This window comes from Leptosomus discolor, chromosome 1 (genome assembly GCF_034619465.1).
Source record: "Leptosomus discolor isolate bLepDis1 chromosome 1, bLepDis1.hap2, whole genome shotgun sequence".
Classification (NCBI taxonomy): Eukaryota; Metazoa; Chordata; class Aves; order Leptosomiformes; family Leptosomidae; genus Leptosomus; species Leptosomus discolor.
Genome location: NC_141391.1, coordinates 75188665 through 75211390, shown reverse-complemented (window position 1 = coordinate 75211390; position 22726 = coordinate 75188665). Strand labels below are relative to the sequence as shown.

The 22726-nt window shown below is 42.1% G+C and overlaps 1 protein-coding gene across 1 annotated transcript; it reads right to left on the bottom strand.

Annotated features, from left to right (window-relative positions):
- Positions 1–1134: 1134 nt before the first annotated feature.
- NIPA2 (NIPA magnesium transporter 2) lies at positions 1135–14494 on the bottom strand. Its single transcript, XM_086482211.1, has 8 exons — positions 14455–14494; positions 11630–11686; positions 6820–6880; positions 6227–6449; positions 4534–4590; positions 3668–3758; positions 2939–3099; positions 1135–2067 (listed from the first exon to the last, which is right to left on the bottom strand). The coding sequence occupies exons 4-8, from the start codon at positions 6363–6365 to the stop codon at positions 1430–1432; spliced, it is 1086 nt and encodes a 361-aa protein (XP_086338337.1). The 5' UTR covers positions 6366–6449; positions 6820–6880; positions 11630–11686; positions 14455–14494; the 3' UTR covers positions 1135–1429.
- Positions 14495–22726: the final 8232 nt, after the last annotated feature.

Sequence of the window (22726 nt, the reverse complement as noted above, 5' to 3'; positions counted from 1 at the left end):
AACAGCCTCCCCTCCCTGTATGAAATCGTAACCTGCTGTTTGGCTGGGCTGGTGTGTTGGTACTGGGAGCGGCAACCCAGAGCTGGGCAACTTGGCAGCAGTTTGGCCGCCTCCCTGCCGCTCCCCGTTACTGTGCCCGTTGTTGCGTAAGCAGAGGAAGGACGTGTTTCCCTGACTAAGCGCTGCTGATGTGACATCCCTTCAAATTAGGTAGAAGTTCAAATCCCATTCTGGAACCAGAAATTAAAGCACTTTTTCTTGCTTCATACCTTCGCCCTTCCTGCATGTATGACAGGTGCCAAAGGAAGGCAGCAGAGTTAGTTTCACAGGTGGGAACTGGTGGGGGTTTTTTTTGTCGTCCTCATAATAACCTTAAATTATACTCTTAAGCAGTAAGCACTGACAACTTGCAGCAGTAACTACTTGGCTCTGTCCCACATAATTTCTAACCTTCCCATCTATGCTAGAAATGCTCTTACAAAACCCTTATCACTAATTTTATCTTCTGCCTTTGCGAACTTAAATGACTACCTAAAACTGCCTCACCCCTTTTTTAAGCAGTGACATTATGGTCTAGGTTTTTGGCCCTTTTAAAAAAGCTGACGATCACAGCCATAACTGTTACTGGAAACAAACCTGCAATTCTCTGAGTTCAAGCTGTAACATCCAAAACACAGAGCAGCTCTGCAGAGCCAGGGCAGCACAGTGCAGCAAACAGGCAGAAGCTGACTTCTTTCACAGAAGAGGGAGTAGCTTTTTGGCTATTACTAATGACGCAAATCCTTCCTCCTGCATCAGATGTCTCAGCAGGAGCTCCCACCTCACCCATCCAAGCAGAGCAGGAGCTCCTGCCTTGTTGCTGCCAGCCAATTACTCTGAATTGGTAAAGCTGGGGGGTTTTTGATGCAAATCCTCAGCTTGAGCATATAGCTTTAGTTAAGCAGAATTTTCAAAGGATTAGTTGTAGCTTTCCCTTTCCTCTCTTACAAACTGGGCCAAGAGTACTTACTGCAGCTCCTTTCTTAGTATTTTTACAGTGTTCAGGCAGGGCAGAAGTACAAAGGACCCAGGTTCACTGCCATCTTTTTACCACCAATGCAGAAATAAAGCTATTTATTTTTGATAAAATTGTCATTAGTGCAATACATCTTAAAACAGAAGAATGAAATGGAAGTATTTACACATAACTTAAGCAACAAAACCAACTGTGGTTTGAGGTCATTTTAGTATTTTTAAAAGTAAAAATAAGGCAAATAAAACCCCCTTCAGTGTTCATTATCCAAACTAATTGAACTGAAAAATTAACGATTGTCTATACATCCTGGTTAAAAAGTACACGATTTTCCAGACAAGCTCAGACATTTCACAGCAGAAAAAAAAAAAATAATCCAGAGTTACAGAATTGTTCTTAAGTAACACATAGATAGTTTCAGAAGGCTGACAGGCTTCCATTTCTCCTGGCTGAGAGACTCTCAGTGGATTGCATTTCAACTAGACAGGCAGAACTTTCTTCATCCTGATTAAAGCAGTCGTATGTGCTGGGCAAAGTACCATTTGCTGCTCTGTCATCCTTCCGCAAAGAGAGGGGCAGATTTGCTAGGGTGAAATTAACATCTTTGAAGGCATGCAATAAAAAGATCCCCACAATAATAGTCAGGAAGCCACTGAAGGTGCCAATAATGTCGTCAGCCGCCATGTGTTGCCATTCCTTGAAAAGGATGGCAGAACAAGTTAAAACAGATGTTGTGAAGATGACGTAATATATTGGAGTCACTATCGAAGTGTTGAATATATCCAGAGCCCTGTTTAAATAGTTGATCTGTGTGCTCACACAGACAATAAGGCTTAGCAGCAGAATCCAAGACAAGGGATGTTTCAGCACTGGTTTTCCTGCGAAAAGTTCCTTTATAGCGATGCCCAAACCTTTTACGCAGGAGACTGATAATGCTCCAATTACAGAGCAAATTGTGATGTACACGAGAATGTTGGTCTGTCCATGGCGAGGTCCCACCACAAATATTAGAATTAAAGACACAATGACAACAAGGGTTGCGAAGACCACAAAACCTGTGGTTGGGGGGGAAAAACAATAATCTTGTTATTTATGTACACCGTCAAAAGCATCTTAGAGGTACTGAGAAACCGCTCATTAACAACACGATCAGCTCAGCTTAATCAGAAGAGTCCAGGATGTTTCTCATTATCCTCCAACGATTTTAGAGTGAGCTAGCTAAAACAAAGAATGAAGCTCAGACACGTTGTATTACCCTTGCCAGCCCAGCAGCAAGATGCCTACAGGATTAGATTGCTGTATTGCCTTGCACACAGACAGCACTGGATACGGGCTTGCGGCTGAATGCTGTTGAGGGAGGTACGCTTTGGCGGGCTGCTGCGTTCATCGGCAGATTTCCAATAACCAGGTCATTCCTTAAGCCTTTTAATCTCTCTGCTGGCCAGTTCCTCATGTTTAAAATGGGATTTGTCTTTGCATATGTAGTATTCTGCAGATGGGTATCTGCAAGTGCCTCATCTTCCACGTAAGCATTGGAGCTAGTCTCCAGGATATCACACTTGTCAGCAGACACTTAACCACAGCACCTACTTTTTCATTTCATTAAGCTCCAAGTGGGGCTTACAGACTGACGCACTTCAATTAAAAAAGTTACAGAAGTGGTGTTTACCCAACTGTGCTGCTGCATTTGTTTAAACTGTCATCTCAGTCGCTCACATCGAGACACTTCTTTTTTCAAGGCCAGACAAGTTCACTGGCATCATGCAAAGCTCCCGATGGAGTTATGTCACAGAACTCCAATCTCTGCTTCATTTTGACAACACAAAGCAGACACGGGCTATCTTCCTGGAACTTGAAAGCGGCAGTAATGAAACCATAATAAAGAAATGATGGGCTGCGTACATATCAAGTCAGCATTTTTCTTACCTGGATCACCTAGTTTGTGGGACATTTCATTCAAAGTTTCTACTTCCTCCTCTTGTGGAGCGTGAATTACCATCACAGTTGATCCCAGTATGCTTAGCAAACACCCTATTTTTCCATGTAGATTAAGTTTTTCATTTAAAAAGAAGGATGACAGAATGGCACTAAGAAGAAAAAAGAGCACCAGCAATCATGGAATTAGTAATAGCCCATTCATTTGCTCATCAACTTACAGGTTGCTTTGACTGTACAGGTCACTTCCATATGCAAGGTGCACCTTAAAAATAGCTGCATCATTGATTTTCTACCTCAAGACACTTGCTATGGACAGAACTCCCTGTTAATATTTGGCATCTCTCCCCAGAACCCCTTTTTTATGCTGCCTCCCAAAAAACTCTGTATCTAAGCACTTGTAAAGATAATTCTTAAGAGACAAAAATCGTAACTCTACGGAATGAAAATACTACCCTGTTGTATACAACATGTCTTTGAAATGCAGAGGACAAGAGCTTCTCACAGATCAAGGTGCAGATGCATTGCTAGAACCCTTTTACAGCACAGTCACTTCACATTTGGAGAAACTTAGAAGTTACTCCTGACGTTTATAAGCACTCTTTATTTATTGTTAAGAACAAACCCACGTTTATTACAGCATATTTCAGTGACGTTTCTAAATAAATATTTTACTTCTCTCTCCAAAAAATCACACTGCTTTCTGTTAGCGTTTCTTACCTTACAAGAACACTGAGAGCTCCTAAAGGAGTCACTAACGTAGCTGGTGCAAAAGCATAGGCAGCAAAGTTAGCCACTTCGCCAGCTCCCACTGCAGAGTAATAATAATTTAAAAAAATAAAAAAAGGAGTTAGGCTGTCTTATGCAACAAACCTGTGAATCAGTGCAAGTGTTCTTATAGACACAAACATGCAGAAAGGGGACAATGGAAAAATCCAATTACAGCGTTTAGCTAACGGTACTAGCAGAACACCCACCCCCCTCCCCACTACTATATTTTAAAAAGAGGCTGGGGGGCTACAACAGGTATTAAAATTAATACAGCCAAATTAGAAGGTGTGTTATTTGGTGTCTACGTTGTAGCTCCCGAGCCATCCAACTTGACTCGTGAACTTCTGTATGGAGAAACCTGAAATAGCAGGATACAGGGCAGGCCAGAGTTACCTGAACAGAACAAGTAAGTCGAGAGTTTAAGCAATGAAGAAAAAAAAAGTTCAGAAAACAGACATCATCCCAAAATATGCTTCCCTCTAAAGAATCCCTTGTATCTGAGCACTTCTCTGCTAAGACAAAAACCAGAAGGCATATGCTAGCGAAGAGATACGGGAAGACCAATGTCTGCCCAGTTCCACTGCCCAAAGGCGGCAGTTAAATTAATGCAAGAACCTCTGGTGTGACAGAAGTTATATTAAAATCAGTAGAGCTGCACCCATCAAATCACCAGACACCATTACCACACACTGTAGAATCCCCACCTCGCTCCTTTTTTATAATCATTGCTGACACCTGTGCCATAGCTATTTACTCAAGTTACATAATGCAGATTATATTTTTGATACTGACTTGAATACATTTTGGACACTTACTTGAAAGAAGTCCAGCCCACCACAGCCACTCCTTAAGGTACGCATGACCACCTTGACCTAAAATTGAAAGAATATTTGCTACCCCATTAAAAACACACATTGACAAACAGTAAGCCCCATCACTGATAACATAAAATAATTTTTGCAGCCCATGCCCTTAAAAACATTGGCAGCCTTTTGATGCTTGGGCTTTACAGTTACATGGACTGAAATGAAAGCATCTTAATTCCTCATGTGCATGTGTCTCCCACAGCCGACTTTGAAAACCAGTTATTTTATTGGTTTTGTATTAGACATAGCACTGATGACCGTATCTGCATTACCCTGAAACAACAGTTTTTTCAACTCTCTGTAATGACATAAAAAGCCGTGTTATGTGCCTCTTACAAGAGTGCTACTTTGTGGAAATCGTGCAGGGTTTATATGGTTGATTACATGTACAAACATGTGAAATGTAGCGATGCTTTCCCATTCCAAACCAGAGAGCACGAATTATGTAGCTCAAGATGAACCATCTTTTAGGACAGATGACAGGTACTGAATTAAAAATATTCAGATTCAGCCTTCTGAATCATCTGAGGATGCTGCACCCATCCTATCTAAATCTACCCTCTTTTCAGTTTGAAACCATTGTCCCCTGTCTTGTCACTACAGGCCCTGGTAAAAAGTCTCTCTCCTGCAGGCCCCCTTTAAGCACTGCAAGGCCCCTGTGAAGTCTCCCCGGAGCCTTCTCTTCTCCAGGCTGAACAACCCCAGCTCTCAGCCTGTCCTCACAGGGGAGGTGCTCCAGCCCCCTGATCATCTTGATGGCCCTCCTCTGGACCCGCTCCAGCAGGTCCATGGCTTTCCTGTGCTAAGGACTCCAGAGCTGGACGCAGCACCGCAGGTGGGGTCTCACCAGAACCAAGCAGAGGGGGAGAATCACCTCTCTCAACCTGCTGGCCACACTGCTTTTGATGCAGCCTGAGATACAGTTGGCTTTCTGGGCTGAGAGCGCACATTGCTGGGTCATGTCTGATTTTTCACCCACCAGCACCCCAAGTCCTTCTCCCCAGGGCTGCTCTCAATCCCCTCATCCCCCAGCCTGTCACTGTGCTTGGGATTGCCCTGACCCAGATGCAGGACCTTGCACTTGGCCTTGTTGAACTTCATGAGGTTTGCACAGGTCCACCTCTCCAGCCTGTCAAGGTCCCTTTGGATGGCATCCCTTCCCTCTGGCGTGTCGAGCGCACCACACTCCATCCCACTGTCTAGATCACTGATGCAGATATTAAATAGTAAATGAGGGACACTACTCATTACACACTATTACTACATGTGATTTTTAGTTTTCTAAAACAATCTCCTGACACTTCTAGTTAACGCTCTCCTAAATTCACTCCATCAGGAGCACAGATGTAGTTAAGAGCGCTGCTTCCAAGTTCAATTTGCAAGTACAATTTAGACTTAACTGACACGGGAAGGAATCGTTTAACAAGTGTCCCTAGAGGGCATTACATGCAAATTAAACACTATGGTTCACACACAGAGTTGGTGTATCTGACACCAGAGAAAAAACACATCAGATGTATGTTTCAGGTTTCATATACCCGTAACAAACAAAAAGGTTAAAACAAGACCATCTGTTCTGTCAGTAATCTTCTGTTAAACAGCAAAACTTAAACATCAGCAAATTTCTTAAACATGCATTTACCTGCTCTCATGGAGCCTTTCCTAGCTAGCCGGAGAAGGCCTTTCTTTTTCAGGATGAAACTTCCTCCGATGAAAATGCTGGAACTCATAGCCAACACCAGACCAATACAGAAGTCATATCTCCCACGAGTTTGGCTCATCTCGTAAACTACTAAAGACTGTCACATTGATCAATGAACGGTAGAATTTCTGTTACTCAACACTAGACGATGCAACACTGAAACCTGAGCAAAATAAACACATTGGAATTACATGGGTAGAAATACATACTGTATAGGAAAATCCTCAACAGCTCACGTGACTGGTTCTCCTGTGAGTAGTCTCTGTTATGAGTGTTTTTTTTTAAAAAAAAAAAAAAGGAATCTTTGAAGCATGCGTAAGGCTGAACTGTGGATGAGTGGCAAACAAGTCAGAGCACACAGAAGGAAGGGCTTCCGACCTGCCGTATAAAAAACGAAACCCAAACAAATAAAAGTTCTTTGACAAACCTTAAGGAAAACTTAAAAGATGCAATTCATTTTTCTTTTCATTAAGTACACAGATCTATGTCCAGCACACCATGTAACTGACCATACTGGTCAAACAATTACTTACATTGAAATCAGTTTGTAAGACAGTTTGAGAACAGCCACAGCATTTCTTCCATATAAACTCACTAGAAAAAACGAAAAAGGAGATTAGAATGGATGTTTAATCCCATAGTCATCTCCCTAACACAAACAAGCTTAAGATGTATGCACATGCACTTATCCTCTAACGAACAAGAAACAAGGCATCTGTGTGTTGATGTATTTTACAAAGCGTTTCCCACACCTGCATGAAGCATCTTTTTTTCAGCTTAGCTACAGTAACTATGCAGAGTTTACAGTTTAAAAGCTTTCACCTCGCCTGCTAAGGCTCCAAATCTAGTTAGGTAAGACCTTCAATGAAAGCTTAGCAGAAAATAGCGATTTTTAGGATAGAAATCAAGATTTTACATACTCAACCTCCCGCTTAACAAGAAAATTATATTCAGTGCATCTTTTCTCCTCTTACAAGCTGCAATGAGGATATCCTGGATTCCATCTAACACACAAGATTTTAATTTAAGGTATGTCTATAAGTAACTTTTAAACTGAAGGAAAAAAAAGCCCAAAGTACTTTCAAGGTGATTAACCTCTCCGTAGTACGAAAGGAAATTAAAACTATTTTTTATGTTTTGATTTCAAGACAACTGATAATTATGACGCTGTAGAGAACTGTTCTAAAGGAAGAAAACATCCACAGATAAAAGAATTTTTATCTCCAGGGAACACCAATCACAGATGCGCCAAGACTAGCATTTAGTTCCCTAAGCAATTATTTTCCAGATACTCAGAAGTGTGATATATGACATAAGTTGCATTAACAAGCTTTTGATTTAAAAGTAAAAGGGGGGAAGAAGAGGATGGAATGAAATATTTCCATTTCAGCGCTTATTGGAACCTGAGTTCCACAGCTTTAATGTTGAGATATAGCAGCAGCCTCCCCGAGCAGGAGTACAATGCTGGTGTCGAGGGAGGAACTGCAATATCAAGCACCCTCTTACATGCGCAGGCAGAGATGGACGCACCCACTGGGAGTCCAGGACTAGATAAAATCATATTCTGGTCTGCCGTGCCAGTTCACAGTTCCAATTCCTGCACCTGGTTCTTCAAAACCTGTTTTCTTCCAAAACTACCTTTCCCTGTACGTTCTTGCTTCCGACTTTGATTAATTTGCCACACCCCTAGAAAAGCCTAGCAGAGCACTACAGGTAGGTTTAACATTAAAACAGAACATAGATCCTCTTACTTACATCCAATTGGGCTGTGAAAAAGTACAGGAAATCAGTCCCATTTAATAAGCACTCGACATGGCAGTACCGAAAATGCTGCAAGATCCACAGTTCAAAATTCTCAAATCCTCTTCCCTTAACCCTTGCACAGTAATTTTTAATATATTACTTTGCAGGAAAAATTTAAGTAAATTAACTGCAAGGGTCTGCTTCCATTTTCTAGCAACTTTAAAAAATAAACTTAAGTAACTCTTGCATGATACAAAATCGCCTATCAAACAAAGCTAAAAAAGACAAGTTACTACTGTGGGAGACAGACCAGAACAAGCCACCTCACTAACCCGTCACTATTTCTCTGGTTTTGAATTCAAAGCAAGACTTTTGGTCCCCTGAAGAAGAGAGGCATTTTTTAATGCAAGGAAAAGACATCAAGATACTTTTGCGACTGTTCTCTCTGCCACCTTTTCTAGCAGTCACAGGTCACACTGTTCAGGTAATCAAGCTGAGTGTTCTTCTGGCTCCAGCTGGTGCAAAATGTGATACTGGTATAGCAACACCTGAGGGAGGGGGGCTTCTTTCTTGAGCTTTTCTACTCTACCAGTGTTTTCAACAGCTGCTACTCTAGTTATATTATAATGGAAGTATTTTTAGTAGTGTAGTTTTTTGCTGAAGCAGAACTCACCATACTGGCAAAACCACTTTTTTTCCCCCTCTCCCTGGCTTGCATAGTTTCATCTACATGAAAACATTTCTGACAAAGGTAAAGAGCATCAGTTAGTCCCATCCTGACGTCTTCCACCCACTGCATTTCAGAGACCAGGGAAGAAGCACAGGCTGGTTTTCTTTGGAGTAAAGGAGAAATTCGATTGCAGAAGAATGAGGAAAACCTGCGAGCTAATTTTCTGAATTTAGTCTTTAAAAACCCCTAAGTACGCTACACTTCAAAACTAGTAGTTCTACTCTCCCTCATGACCCAAATACATTAAAGAGTTTTTGACTCCCTGTCAACCACTTTGTTAATCTTGTAAATGACTCAACTCTTAACCACTTCTTCACATAAATTAGCGCCAGCTCTTCTTGCCAAGTTTATCCTCACAGACATGGCCAGTCCCATTCCAGCTTGGGCTGGACTGCCATACTTCCACCTAAGGTTTAGACGCGTGTCTACACTTGCTGGCCATTTCTGCCGCACAGTCACAGTGAACCCCCCTCTCTGAGAGACCTGGGTCACTCTGCATACAGCGCAGATGTAACGCGCCTGTGTAGAACTGACAGTGTAGCTGCAAAGCCAAAGCAGTAGCAGGTACAGGAAGTTTTACACTTCAGGAGATCCGTAGTTCAATTTTAACCCTAAAACTTAGTAAAAAAGAGGAACTAACAGGTCCTCATAAGTATCACCAAGAAAAATTACCACCTTCGGGAATAAGAAAATGCCATGAAATGAGGAGTTTCTGGATTAAATACTCCTCTCACTTTTCAGCTTTGGGACATGCCGAAGTTGTCCCATTCCAGCAGCCAGGGCCACTACTAAGCAATAAACAGGAGAGAAGCCAGAAAATGTAAAGGTTATAACTAAAACCATTGCCAGCTTTGTTTATTTCGTATAGTTCTGCAAAGGTTCTTTAATCAAGTTCATAGCTGATGTTAACACAGAGGACATTTCACCCATCCAAGACCAGCAGTTTCACAGCAGAACACTTAACTTTCTGCTCTGATTTCAGAGATGTAATGAGGGGATAGGATTTTCCTATCCACAGAAGCTACATTTACAATGCCTCGAAGAACCACCCATTTATGAACTGCCTGTGGATCTTCCAGTATCTTGAGTCATAACTCTCAGCATGTAACAGTAACATGACAGACAACAAGGGGAACATATGCTGAGTTTGGTTATCAGACAGGGAGAGATGGAGAAAAAGCTTTCTGAAAAAAATCACAGGACATAAGAGAGTCCAGATTGGACACAAAGTTTGTTTGCTTATTTTTAAGCTGTAACCAACAGGTATCACAAATGCTGACAAGATACAGACTCTCTGGTCTAAACCACAAAGGAACACTTCTTTGTCGCTTTGCTGAAAAGTCCTTTCTCCCAAAAGCACACAGAGCACTCAAAAGATGTTATAAATGTATTGTAAAAAACAAGTTATCTAAATCTCAGAAACACTGAAAGTGGTGTCACGAGGTGAGATAATACTTTACATTTAAAAGCAGGTAAGTATGAGGGAGTTATCAGCCAAAGACAATTAGTATCCCTTCTACAAATTGCGCATTGTATGGAAGTAATAATTACAGTCAGCACAAGTAAATGTGGTGGATTGTTCAAACTTTGCCTACTTGGCCACCAGCCGTCAAGAGTTCAATAGACAGCCTTTTCTCCCAGAAGTAACCTAAATATATGCTAAAATATTTAAAGTGCTAGAATTAACGATTTTCTTGTCTAAAACCTGATCTTCTTAACTGTATAAAAGATGATGTCACCAAGCTAAAAAGGACCTTAATAGGCCATTAACTTCAACCCTTTGCCATGTACAGCATCATTCACTGCTGCTCCTCATTACAGGTAATTCAGCTAAGTTTCTCCCAGAAAATAACCTCATAAATGCTGCAGCCATGCTTTGATGCTTAGGAACTCTCATGTCTAATGATCTTCACTCTGAGTACCAAAGCCCGCTACATTTGTCTACTCTGGACTTGGAAAAGACACAACTCCCGTTATCTTTGCACCCACACCTTAACATCACTCTGCAAGTCAGGTGCTTGGCACCTCCTGCTGTGTTACCCTCTGGGTCCTTTCCCAATAGCCCACAGTTTTTCTATGAAGTCAAACTCCCAAAGCTCTTACAGCGTTTTAGCTGAATTATTATTTATTACTGCTGCAACACAGTGGAAGATTATACTCCTCTTCCTGAAACGGGTGGTTTTCTTAGCCCTTCCTGAGCAGTCATCTACTGTTGACTCTTCAATTTCTCTAGATTATCACCTCTAAATTATTTTCTACAGAACTACCATTCTCTAAACTGTTATTTGTATAGCAAATTATTCCTGCCTAGGTGTGATCACTTTCATTCACTTCTATAAAAAGCATCGCTTTTTTTTTCAGAAATGTTTCCTGAAAATATTCATCTGAGTTTACACACTGGTGACCCTTCCCTGCTCAACGCCATTCTTTGTCCTTTCAGCCAGATCACTGAACAGCACAAGATTCAGCAGTCATGACTCACACGGAAGGATTTTTAAACAAAGTCTGTTTTGACAAGACATTAGTAGTAATAGTTACTCCAGGTACAGCCATTCAGCATCTTTTGAACTGTTCTGGGTTTTTTTTATTTTATTTTCAATTCTGCTTGTTTACAAGAGCTCCATGAAAAATTTTGTTTCTAACACCTATTTAATGCCCTCCTAGCCATAAAGTTTTCATGGAAGAAAAAGCAGTTGAATCAACAAGTTGCTCTTAACAAATACACACAGACCATCATGTCACACACAGACCATCAATCATGTGCTCCCTTCTTCCTTTCCACAGGCAAAAAACCACAGGAAACAAACACTCCCTAACAACAAAAATGCAAACGTTCAGTGATGAGCCTTTCAAACACTCATTATACATACCAACTTTGTTCCAAAATCCAGAGGCATTCGCTTCTTAAATATTTCAATGTCAGGTTTCTAAAATATAAGTTAAAAATAATATTAATTGACATTAAGAATTCAGCTAAAAAAAATTATGTCCATCATTTCAAGTTAATCTCATTTTCATGCATGACACACAAGACTGTACATTGTCTCATCTATGCTTTAAAAATAAAGAGGATTTTTATTTTAAAAACACTTGAATAACAAAGTAGTGTGATTTTTCAATTTAATATTCCTTAGGTATGTCTCACCTGAAGCGTTACAGTTATTTCATCCCTTTGCGTTTCACTTCATTTATCAAAGAAACTAACTTGCGATTCAAGCTATTCTTGAGAAGGTAACATGCTAAAGTCAAACTGAAATACTATCCAAGTCCTTTCAGTTTTGTTCTGTAACTTAAGTGCTAAGGCACTTTTATTACAAAACCTAATATAAAGTTTTAATTACTGGCTTTGGTGCAGTGAGTTTTTAGAGGCTGTTTATCTACAGAACTCCAGGATGGTGGGGAGTATGAACACAGAAATTTTCTCAGTAACTTTACTAAAATCCTCAAAATACAGCTAACTCTTTAATCCAAGCCTTCTTCCTTAGTTATGTTCCGTCCACTCATGAACTTGTCTTTTACAACACAGGGATAGAGAGAACACTGAAAGGACAGACATAACACACCATTAAAATAAAAAAAGCTGCTGGTTCAAAACTTAGTCACATCCATCTTTAAAAGGCCAAGATGAGTGCATACAGTACCCAAAGATTCTGTATACATTTAGGAAAGAGTACCTTCAATTTTGCACTGTAAGTCTGCCCAATACAGATACAGTTTTCCAGCTTTATCAAAGTTAAATGAGCGTGCAAACTTGTACATACAATTACTTAGATATTACATAGGCAAGGAAAAAAATATTTGTTTATAATGTTATATATATGCATATATATATATGTTAGAGGCACTAGCACAAGTACTCAGAAAGCAAAACATCTATTAAGAGTTCTGAAGTTCCCTATTTTAAGAGAGTTCTGAAGTTCCCTATTTTAAGTTTTAGTTAAACTGTGAGGAAACTAATCCTTTACAGCAGATTTCTATTAATAAAGCAAAAGCAACAAGAATTCCACTTTAATCAAATGTGAGAAAACAAGTAGTCCACACTGAAAGCTTTTGTACATCTTATTCTTTGTATTTGCTATTTGTAGTTATACTCTTCCATAAAAAGAATGAGCTTCCATTAAAGCATTTTCACATAAAACTAAAAAGTATCTTCACTAAAGCTGAGTGCTACTCATTAACTAAACACAAACTACAGATGCTGCTTTATAGCTGATACTGTATTAACTGTATTTCTCAGAAGTCTATCAAAATAGATTCAAGATAAGAGTAGATGACACGTCTTGCTTCGTCTTTGCTGCACCTAGTACACTAGCTTCATTCGCAGTAGGATGAGTCACCAGCACAGGTTCACCGAATTCTACCTTTAGTATTTAAGATGGGCAATTTCAAATTTAAGATAACTCAGTAAGTTAAAGTCGAATCTAGACATTAGTCACTGCTTTTCCTTTGATATGACTGATAATCTGTTATAACCCACTTTCTACTTGCTGGGATTTTATGCTGCAAAGCAGTAACCTCAACAAAAGCAAACTGGTGTGACACTGAATTCTAAACACAATGATACTGATGAAAACTTACACAATAATTTACTATCAATGAAACAATAATTTACTATCAACAAACTTGTTACCTTTCAGGGGGAAAAAACCTAACTGTATACCATGAGACACATCAAAAGCATTCAGAAACAGCCATGATGACTTATGTTCATTATGTTTTAACTAAAAATAATGCTAAAGATATTGCCGGAAAATGGAGAAAGGTGGTTGAAAAAGAAAATATTAAGAAAAAACCCAGGAACTAAAAAGAGTCAGACCTAGGCTGTATCTTCACAGTACGAGAACAAACACAAATCATCACTCTGATCCACAATGCAAAATTAGAATTATTTGTTTCCACCTCAAACTAAAGCACTGCCAGGACTCCCAAGTTCTACTGAAGCAGATCTAGAACCAAGTTGTGCAGCTCTCAACCTCAGCTAAACTCAATCCTGAACCAAACCGAAGACAAACTGGTTTAGCCCCTTGATTAACAGCACGCACGCCCCATTAAGTACCACCACAGCTCTGTTAGAACAAGCACACCGTAATTTGCCACTGGTGCCCAGCTGGAGAGCCTAAGAAATATTCAGATTTATATTGTTAACCTCGGCCTCCAGAGCCCAAAGGCAAGTTTCCCACTACGGAGAAACCAACACGACGACAGTCCCCTGGCGCTTGTGCAGCCAGGTTTAACGCCCAGAACTCTGACAGCCCCGCAACCACCGCCTCCCGCCCGGAGGCCGCACGGCTCGCCCCGGTCTGCTCCCTCCTCACCCGCAGCACCGAACGCCGAGGACCCTGCGCAGCTCGGGGCGAGGGAGCCGCCCCAGCACCGGCGCTCCCGAGGCGCCATCGAGCAGGCGGGCGGCGGGGCCGAGCCGGAGCCCGGCGGCGCGGGCAGGGCCCCTCCCGGCAGCGGGGCTCTCGCTCCGGTCGGGCTAGCGGCGGCGGCCGCACGCGGGGACGGGCCTCGCGCCCGCAGGCACCGCCCTCCCCCGCCCCGCAACGCCCCGAGCGCCCCCAACCGCCGCGCCCCCTCCTCACTCCGCCCTCCGAGGGGCCGGCACGGCCCGCCGCCGCCCCCGCCCCTCAGCCAGCCCAACACCAGCCGGGCCCCCTCCCCGCGGCGGGCCCGCCCGCCTCTTCCCGGTTACCTGCGGTCACGGCCCCTCACATCCCCGCCGGGACGGGCTCGGCGGCCGCCGCCGCGCGCGGACAAAGAGGAGGAGAGGGGGGAGGGGGAGGCCGGAGCGGGCGGTGGGAGGGGTCGGTGCCCGAGCGCTCCACCGCCATGAGGGAAGGGAGGGGGGGAGGGGGGCGGAGGAGGACACTGGCAGCGGGGCGCGGCGGGCAACGACGACGGGAAGCGAGGGCAGGCAGCGTCCTGGACCCGGCCGCCCCCTCTCCGCTGATTCCGGCAGCGCCCGCCGGAAGGGGCGCGGCCCGGCCCAGAGCGAGGCAGCGGCGGGGCCGGCCGCCCCGCCCGCCTCGGGTCACGTGCCCCTTCCCGCAGCCCCGCCCTCTCCCTTCCCCGCGCGGGAGCCGCGGCCGCCGTTCACAGCCGGTAGCCGCCTCCCCGCGGCGCCCCCTAGCGGTCCGCCGGGGCCTCGCCGCCCCTCCGGTCTCAGGGGAGCCTGCGGACGGCGGCAGCCCGGGGTAAGGCGGGGCAGCCGCTGCCCCCCGGGACTGGGGAAAAGTCGTTCTGGAAACGGCTCTGCCTTACCCGGCCTCAGCTTCGGCTCTTACAACGCCCTGTAACGGAGGGCGGGCGGCGTCCGACAGCGACGCTGTTTCCCTCAGCTGTGCCTGGTTCATTCCCGCCGAAACCGCGCTTCCCAGTATTTACACTCTCACAGAAAATAAATACTTAACGCTTACAAACCATATGCGATGAGGGAAGGAGACGTTTTACGGGGCTGGGTAAATAACATGGTTTATTAATCTATTTAATCCGGGTCCCACGCGCTCACTACATGCTTTACAACCTAAACCGCTTTAATCTCCTATGAGGTAGAATTGATATATGTGGTTAGACAAACGCTTCTCCTCAGCTTACAGCGAAGAGTCTTTGAAACAGTCGTAACAAGCTCCAGACTCCGAGGGCTCCTCAGGTTCTTCAAAACTACCTCAGCAGGCTTTACGCCGCTGCCTTCCAACACTGGGTCAAGATTGCCAGCACTGCCAAAACGCAGCGGAAGGTGCAACTCTGCCTTTCCATAGAGGCCAAGACTGATTCACCACGTCCCTTAGTGACACCAGTTCCTACTCCTTTACCCTCCTTGCCCCCAGGGTTTGTGTTGCCCTTATTATCACAGTCTGCACGAGCAGCTGCTTCGTTTTCACTAGTCTTGGGAACAAAACCAGAGACGCGATCTTGGCTTTCCCTCGCAGGACACCCGTAACAAAGCTGTTCCTCACCACGTTACCTGCTCTGCTCTTTCTCATTAAAAACTGCCCCTCGCTCTGTCACAAAAATAAGATTTCTACACTACTGAAAGCAAATGGATAGATTTTAGGCCTATTTTATTCTCTAAGGCAACATTCCATTCACTATTTTTAAAACAAGTCTAGTATTCATGACACGAACCTTGCACTTGTGAAGTAGTTTTGTATCTATGCGTGTGTGTGTATACAAAAATTTTTGGTGGGTTTTAATATATAAAACCCACCAAGCAATATGCAGTTATTACCTACATGATTACACAGTAGGAGGATGGGCTTTTCTGTGTTCTATGAGACACTGAAACTGTGAAGTCTTTGAAAGCTGGTAAAAAGGGTTCCTCAAATGAATTAAAAAAAAAGTAACATCTAAACCAGAACAGTATGAACAGGAGCATCTAAGTACCGATACCTAAGACAGTTCAAAGTTCAAAGAAGCTGAAGAAATTAATGTGCCTGTGATCGTACCAAATGCTGCAAACACATACACATTCCTGATGTCTGAAGCAAGTCTTCTCCTTCCACTCTCCTCCCTTCAAAACCAGCTCTCAACCAACCTACAACAATAACGAAGGGAACGAACACCTGAAAATATTAACTGGATTCCTTTAAGCATTACAGACTCATTTTGGGACTTCAGTCATTATTTGTTAATCCTCTTCCTTACGTTTCTTCAACTGCTAGTTCCGCTTAACATACCGTCATCTGTTCACACAAGATTTGAATTTTTTTTAAGTGCTCTCAATTCGACACAAATCATTAAATCTTTACTTCAAAGCCAGGGGTTGTGCTCAGTAACGGAAAATACTCAAAGCATCTCTGAATAATTTACAACAACGTGGTGTTTCAGGCATGGTTGCTGAGTGTCTGGAAAGAACTCCAAATATTAGAATGGCAGTAACGTGCCTAATCTAACCCATTCTTGCAGGGTAACTCAGCAGCGCACGCCATCTCTGTGCTCAGTGAGTTTCGCAAGAGAGCTCAGCTAGCATCGGTACTTTTGCAAGACTATGCACAGTTTTTTTTTCAGGGCACGGCATCTACTACATTCATAAACATCTCATAAGGTTTAAAAGGACAAATACAACCTCGGGGAAAAATTACCGGGCTAGCGGGTAGTCTGGCTTGGGTTGCATACCGACTGACTCCGGTGCAGTAATTTCCAACTGTGTACAGACGGTGAAGGGGTTGCGGTGAAAGCCACCACACGCCAGCTGGTACACGGTCCCTGGGCAGAACGGTGCCAGCTGGCAGAGTCTTAAAGCGTCCCGCCCGGGTGGTGAATCCAGTGAGGTCTGTACCGCTGGCACAAAACTGATTAGGGAATCAGGCAGCTGTAACGGGGTCTCTGGTGGCCCCGTCCCTGCTGCATTTCACAAAGAGAGCTGAGCAGAACAAAGAAGCCATGTCTGCGAGTCTACTCGAACAACAGTCACACTATCACATACAAGGAACTTCAAAGACCCTGCTTAAGACTGAAGCTCTTAGAACAAACCTCAGGAAAACCGATGGGACTTTCTTTTTGTTTTTTGGTTTGGTGCTATCAGATTTTGGTCTTTAATGCTCTTCCCATATGAACTGTGTTGGTGAGATACATAGGCTTGGGACTGGTTATGTCCCGGACTCAACAACATACTCGCCTTTACCACAATGCTGCTTTAGAGGCCTAACTCCAGAGGTGGACAAGAAGAGAATAGTGTTGAATTTTCCTGCTAAAAACATGTTCCTAAAATGCATACTACATATCCTATTTACTTAAAAATCAGAGATGCACGTAGAAGGGAAAGCCTCTCTGGTTTTCTGGTCTGTCTTTGTATGTTACATTAATATCATCAAACTTTTAAAAACAAAATTGCAGTGACACACTCAGTAAAGAATCGACATCAGCCTTTTCCACAGCACACAACGCAGTATACTGGAGAGGAGATAATTTCCTTGTTTAAAAATAACTTCCAGTTTTGACCAGCAGTAATACTGATGCATACCCTAAAACGCAAGCGCAAAGACTGAAACAGTTCTTAGTCATAAATCCTACCACTAAAAAAAGAAAAGCAAACAAACCCAAAAAAACCCCACACCTGAAAGTCACATATTTGCCAGCACCTGATACTAGGAGCTAGGATGAAGGATTACAAGCACAGCCACCATGATTTTCCAAGTCATTCTTTCTGAAGGAAGCTCTTGTGCCAGTAGGTTAGACTGGTGACACAGACTTCCTTAGAGCTGTGCCACTCGATGCACACCCAACTGTGGAGTAGTAGATCTCGAAACAAAAGCTCTACCAATTAGCCAATGTACGGCAGTGCACAAACAGAGCGCGTGATAACCCTCAAGGCACAGTGTGAAGTGACTCAGGCCCCAACAAACATTTCTGGCAGAGAAGTGTTCATTTTACCTGCGAGCAGACTTCAGGGCAATGAAGACAGTAAGGCTACAGCTTGCTGGTAGACACCACTACACAACAACTGAGCCCTTTGTGTGGCAACTGATCTGTACACATGAAAGAATCTGCTACTCTCAGTAAAAGCAATTTTATGAAAGAGTAAATGGAAATAGTTTGGGTTTATGAATTGGGATTAGGCTGTACAGCAGCTAGATGTGTGGGAAACCAATTTGTTTTCCCCCCATGTGATAAAGAGGAGTCGCAAAACCAGCATTGAGCTAGAAATAAATCATTTATTTTAAAACAATACAGGTTAATAAATAGATTAGTTATCAGAAAACTTAATAAATAGCCTTTTATAATTTACACAAGGCAAATACAACATGCCTATAACTATTGTTTAAAAAGCAAAGAGTAAGCTTTACTTGTAAGCCATTAACAAATCTATATATACATTATTTGGAAGCTAATAAAATAAACCATTTTTATGTAATCTGTATAACTATATTGCAATAGCATTGAAGCAACCAAACCTGACACTGTATGTTTGTTGCCATCCACCTTTTCCCCACATCCCATTAGAATTATTTTTTACATTCCAGGGGAAGAAAAAAAAAGAAGTTAAAAAAAGAGATAAAAGTTCCACAGTTGGAAAAGGATTTAACTTAAAAATACTCCTTTTGTGTAATATTTTCCACTCTGTAGAGCAGCTGTCTGGGCGAGGGGGAACCCAACAGAGACCAAAAACCCAAACAAAACCAAAAAAAACAATTAAAAACCCAAACTTATTTGCAGCTTTTAAAAAAAGATTTCTTAATCCATAACATTTCAACACCGCTGTCTGAAACACTTGGGCACTAGTAATAATAACTGTTGACATCATTGGTGCCTCACATGGTACATGCTAAAATTCTGCATCACTTAAGCCCAGATTCAGTAGCACCAAAGAGTTACTACAAAGACTAATCTCAGTAAAGAAAAGATAACAGGTAATAGGTAAACATTTGATTTCACAGTAAAACTTCAGCAGTTACACCATCTCAGCACAACTGAGGAAGATCTGTAGAATCCTTGATGGTTTATATTTATGAAACAAGGAGGTGAGAGTGGATACAACGTGCAAACAACTGCCCATTTAAAGCACCCCATACTTATTAACCCCAAATATTTCTTCAAATACAAACCCTCTATTTTTTTAAATAAAAAGGAAAGCTAAACCTCAGTTTCTAGTGTTTCAACAAATTAATCCAGTGTTTTCATTTTTCAGTGCTAGTAACTTCAGAAAGATACCTATGTTCAATATAAACCAAGATTATTAATAGGAAGCCTCACTTGTCAAACTGTGATATGGCAGGTTCTTATTAGTGGTAGTTGCAGCTCACTAATAAATAGGCTGTATTTACACATACAGAGTCCTGGAAAGTCAATACAGCAGACAACTTGTTTAGATATTTTTCTTTTTTACAGAAATATTTAAGGTGTAACAAATATTTTTTTTGGTTGTATCAAAAAGTTTTCTATTCTCCTACTGAACATTTGAGGGATTTTTGTGTTTGACAGCTAATAAAGATCGTGACTGACACATGTAAATCCTCCATACACTGAAGGGATAATGATCAAAGAGCTATCTTCAAGTGACTACCAAGTGAGTATGTTTGACAAGTGTAACAGAAGGCAGACATACGGAGTGAAAGACCTTTCATACGGATTTGAATTTAATCCAAATGCATCCCACCACTGTAATGAGTCCACTTTTTGTATGCATAGCCTCTCCCACCTCAGCTTTGGAATCAGAACTGAAGTCATCTGGCTGTAGCTATCAATAGCCATAATGCAAAGCCAACGTGAAAAGGGCAGACCTGCGAGGGACACCAAAGCTCAGGAGACAACTACGCACATTTGCTCCCTGAGATGATGGAATGCAAATATCTCTCTTACTCAAAGTGCTTACTTGTCAAAGGGGTGGGGGTGGGGGGGTGGGGGGGGAAAGAGGGAACAGCTAAAATCCAACTTCAACAGTGCCTTGTTTTAAATCAGAACAACAACGGGACTAAAAAAGGTAGGACACCTAGAACAAGGAGGGTGTGGGATGGAGGGGGGAAGAATCAAACCAACAGTGACAACAGAAAATGCTAATACATTTCTAAAGTTAGAACTGAACCAGATCCAGGTACAGCAGAACTCAAAAGAACACTGCTACATACTGAACGAAGTAGCAAAACCAACGGTTTCCATTATTTAGCATTCATGATGTAAAAGGCTGCAGATATAAATGATGTGCAAGGCCACGAGAATTTCTTTCACCTTATGTGCTGGCTTTTGACATCTCTGTTTTAAACAACAAGGTTAACTAGACATGTCTAGAAAGCTCACCACAGATGAGGAGCAGCTGGGGAGAAGAGGTGAAACCTATGCAGACATTTACCAGCTATAAGGATGGTCAGAGGACCACAGCACATGGCTGCTACTTTATTCTTACTCTGCATAATGAGCGCTTATCAAGTAAACTTGTGTGTGTGGTGCAGAAAATGGAAGGTTTAGACAGGGCAGTCAAGTTATTTTGGATCTAATATTTACTAATAATTTGCATACGCACCTAACATACTAGGATAGGCACTTTCTAAATAAATAGGAATGAATTTTAAAACAAAAGAAGACAAGCACATATGGCTAAAGGAGGAGGACTAAGATGTGACCACAATCATTTCCATTCCGACCTAAAGATTTTCACAGAAGTCTTCAGAGATTAAAGGCTATTACAAAACCAACATGCAACTTATGAACTTTGAATGTGAATTTTGAAAAGATGACTGCTTCAGAAAACAACTAAAGTTGTTTTAAAAAGTCAGGTCGCTACAGGTCTCATAACCTATGCACAATTCCAGTTTCAAGAAAGGGAATTAACAGGACAAAATATAACTGTCTGCTGAGAACCAAGACACCGTCTTCCAATCAGTAACGGACAGAGGTCAGTTTTAACCAGCTTTCATAGTCCAGTTCCCCTCACCTACAACTCTCAGGCTTTCTAGAAACCATACATAGTATTCGAAAATCCACTAAGAGGGCCTTTTCTCTGCTAGCGCTATTTCACCAAGACACCCAGTTTCCGTGCTGGCCTATAACAATGTACATTTCTGCCAACTCAGAGGCATTTCCCCTCCCAATCTGGAGTTATAAAACAAGCTTCCAAATAACATAGTGGGGTTCTTACTCCCTCAGAACAGTCCCTTCAGAATACTAAATCTTTAGCATTCACTGTTCATGATTATTGCTGCTATCAGAAGGGCTTACAACATTCCTTTTAAATGAAAATGGAGGCTGAATTTTAAGGTAACATTAATTCGGGTCAACAAAAACCATCACGAGTGGACAGTATTACTCCCCATTACTCAATGTCCGCATTCCTGTCAGCCAGCCACAAAGCTACATTCATGATTTCTTGATAGGGTGTCATGAACTTTTTCAAACACTGTCTCATAATCACATTGCGTTTTTTTGTTTCAAGAGACATTCTGAACCAGAGACGTTGAGTTCCACTGTACCCTTGCGTTGTCGTACTTAAATGGAAACGAACATTCAGACTTTTCAAGCTTTCCTTACAAGTTTTTGACTCATGATGTTGTTCAACTACCAAATATAAGTAGAATATGAAAAAGAACTATTTCTTTCTTTGACATACCAGTATTCTCTAAATGGTTTAAACTGAACAGTTCAGAATCATTCCAATCATAGCTTAAGCTATCTGTACTACTTGTCAAAATATTATGGCTGAACTGTTCACACAAGTCTGTAAATTGCAGGATCTCAATGTATATCCCTGTTGGTTATCTGAAACTCAGCTCTATGCTTTTTCAGTCCTTAACCTCTTTTTTTTCCAGAGTACAAGAGGATCAGACCTTCATTTTTTGAGCTATGATAGATCTCATGCTCTTCTCTCTTAAATTTCTTTTTTTTTGTGCTCCCTGCTTATTAGCTACTTCACAAAATGGTTTCACTTAACTAAAATGAAGGTATGCTGGACTGCTTTAAACAGTCCTCCTGTAGATTACCTCTTCCTGTTAGGACTATGGGTTTTTCAGAAGCTGTCAAGGCATCTAAGCGTTTCAGTTCAGGTTTGTCAATTCTTCTGAAAATGCATGCCTCCTTCTGGATGCTTTACGTGTTTAGAATTCAAATGCAGTCCAATATTATAGACAGTGAAATTGAATTACTAAACCAGCATAGGCCATCTGAAACAAATACATTCACGTTTATGCAGTATTTTTGGATTACAAAGGCACTGAAATAGTTCCGAGCTGCTTACAAATAAGCCACCATATAGGCAATGAGTCTGTGCATCATTTCCACATCCTCCACAGTCTTTCTGTCTGCTCCCAATTAAAAGCTCTCAGATGAATGCGGTATGTCTTAATGCATGTAAGTTACAAAGAAAAATGCATACCTGGACACTACCATCAGCTGATAAGTAATTAGTGAAAGATTTTTAAGGGTCCACTGCTCCGGATAAAGAATTCAATTTAAAACTCCCCAGTGTCTTCACCGCATGGCAGATCAAGTTGCCAAGACAGCCACTAAAAAGGGCAAATCTGCAGTCCGTGGTTCAA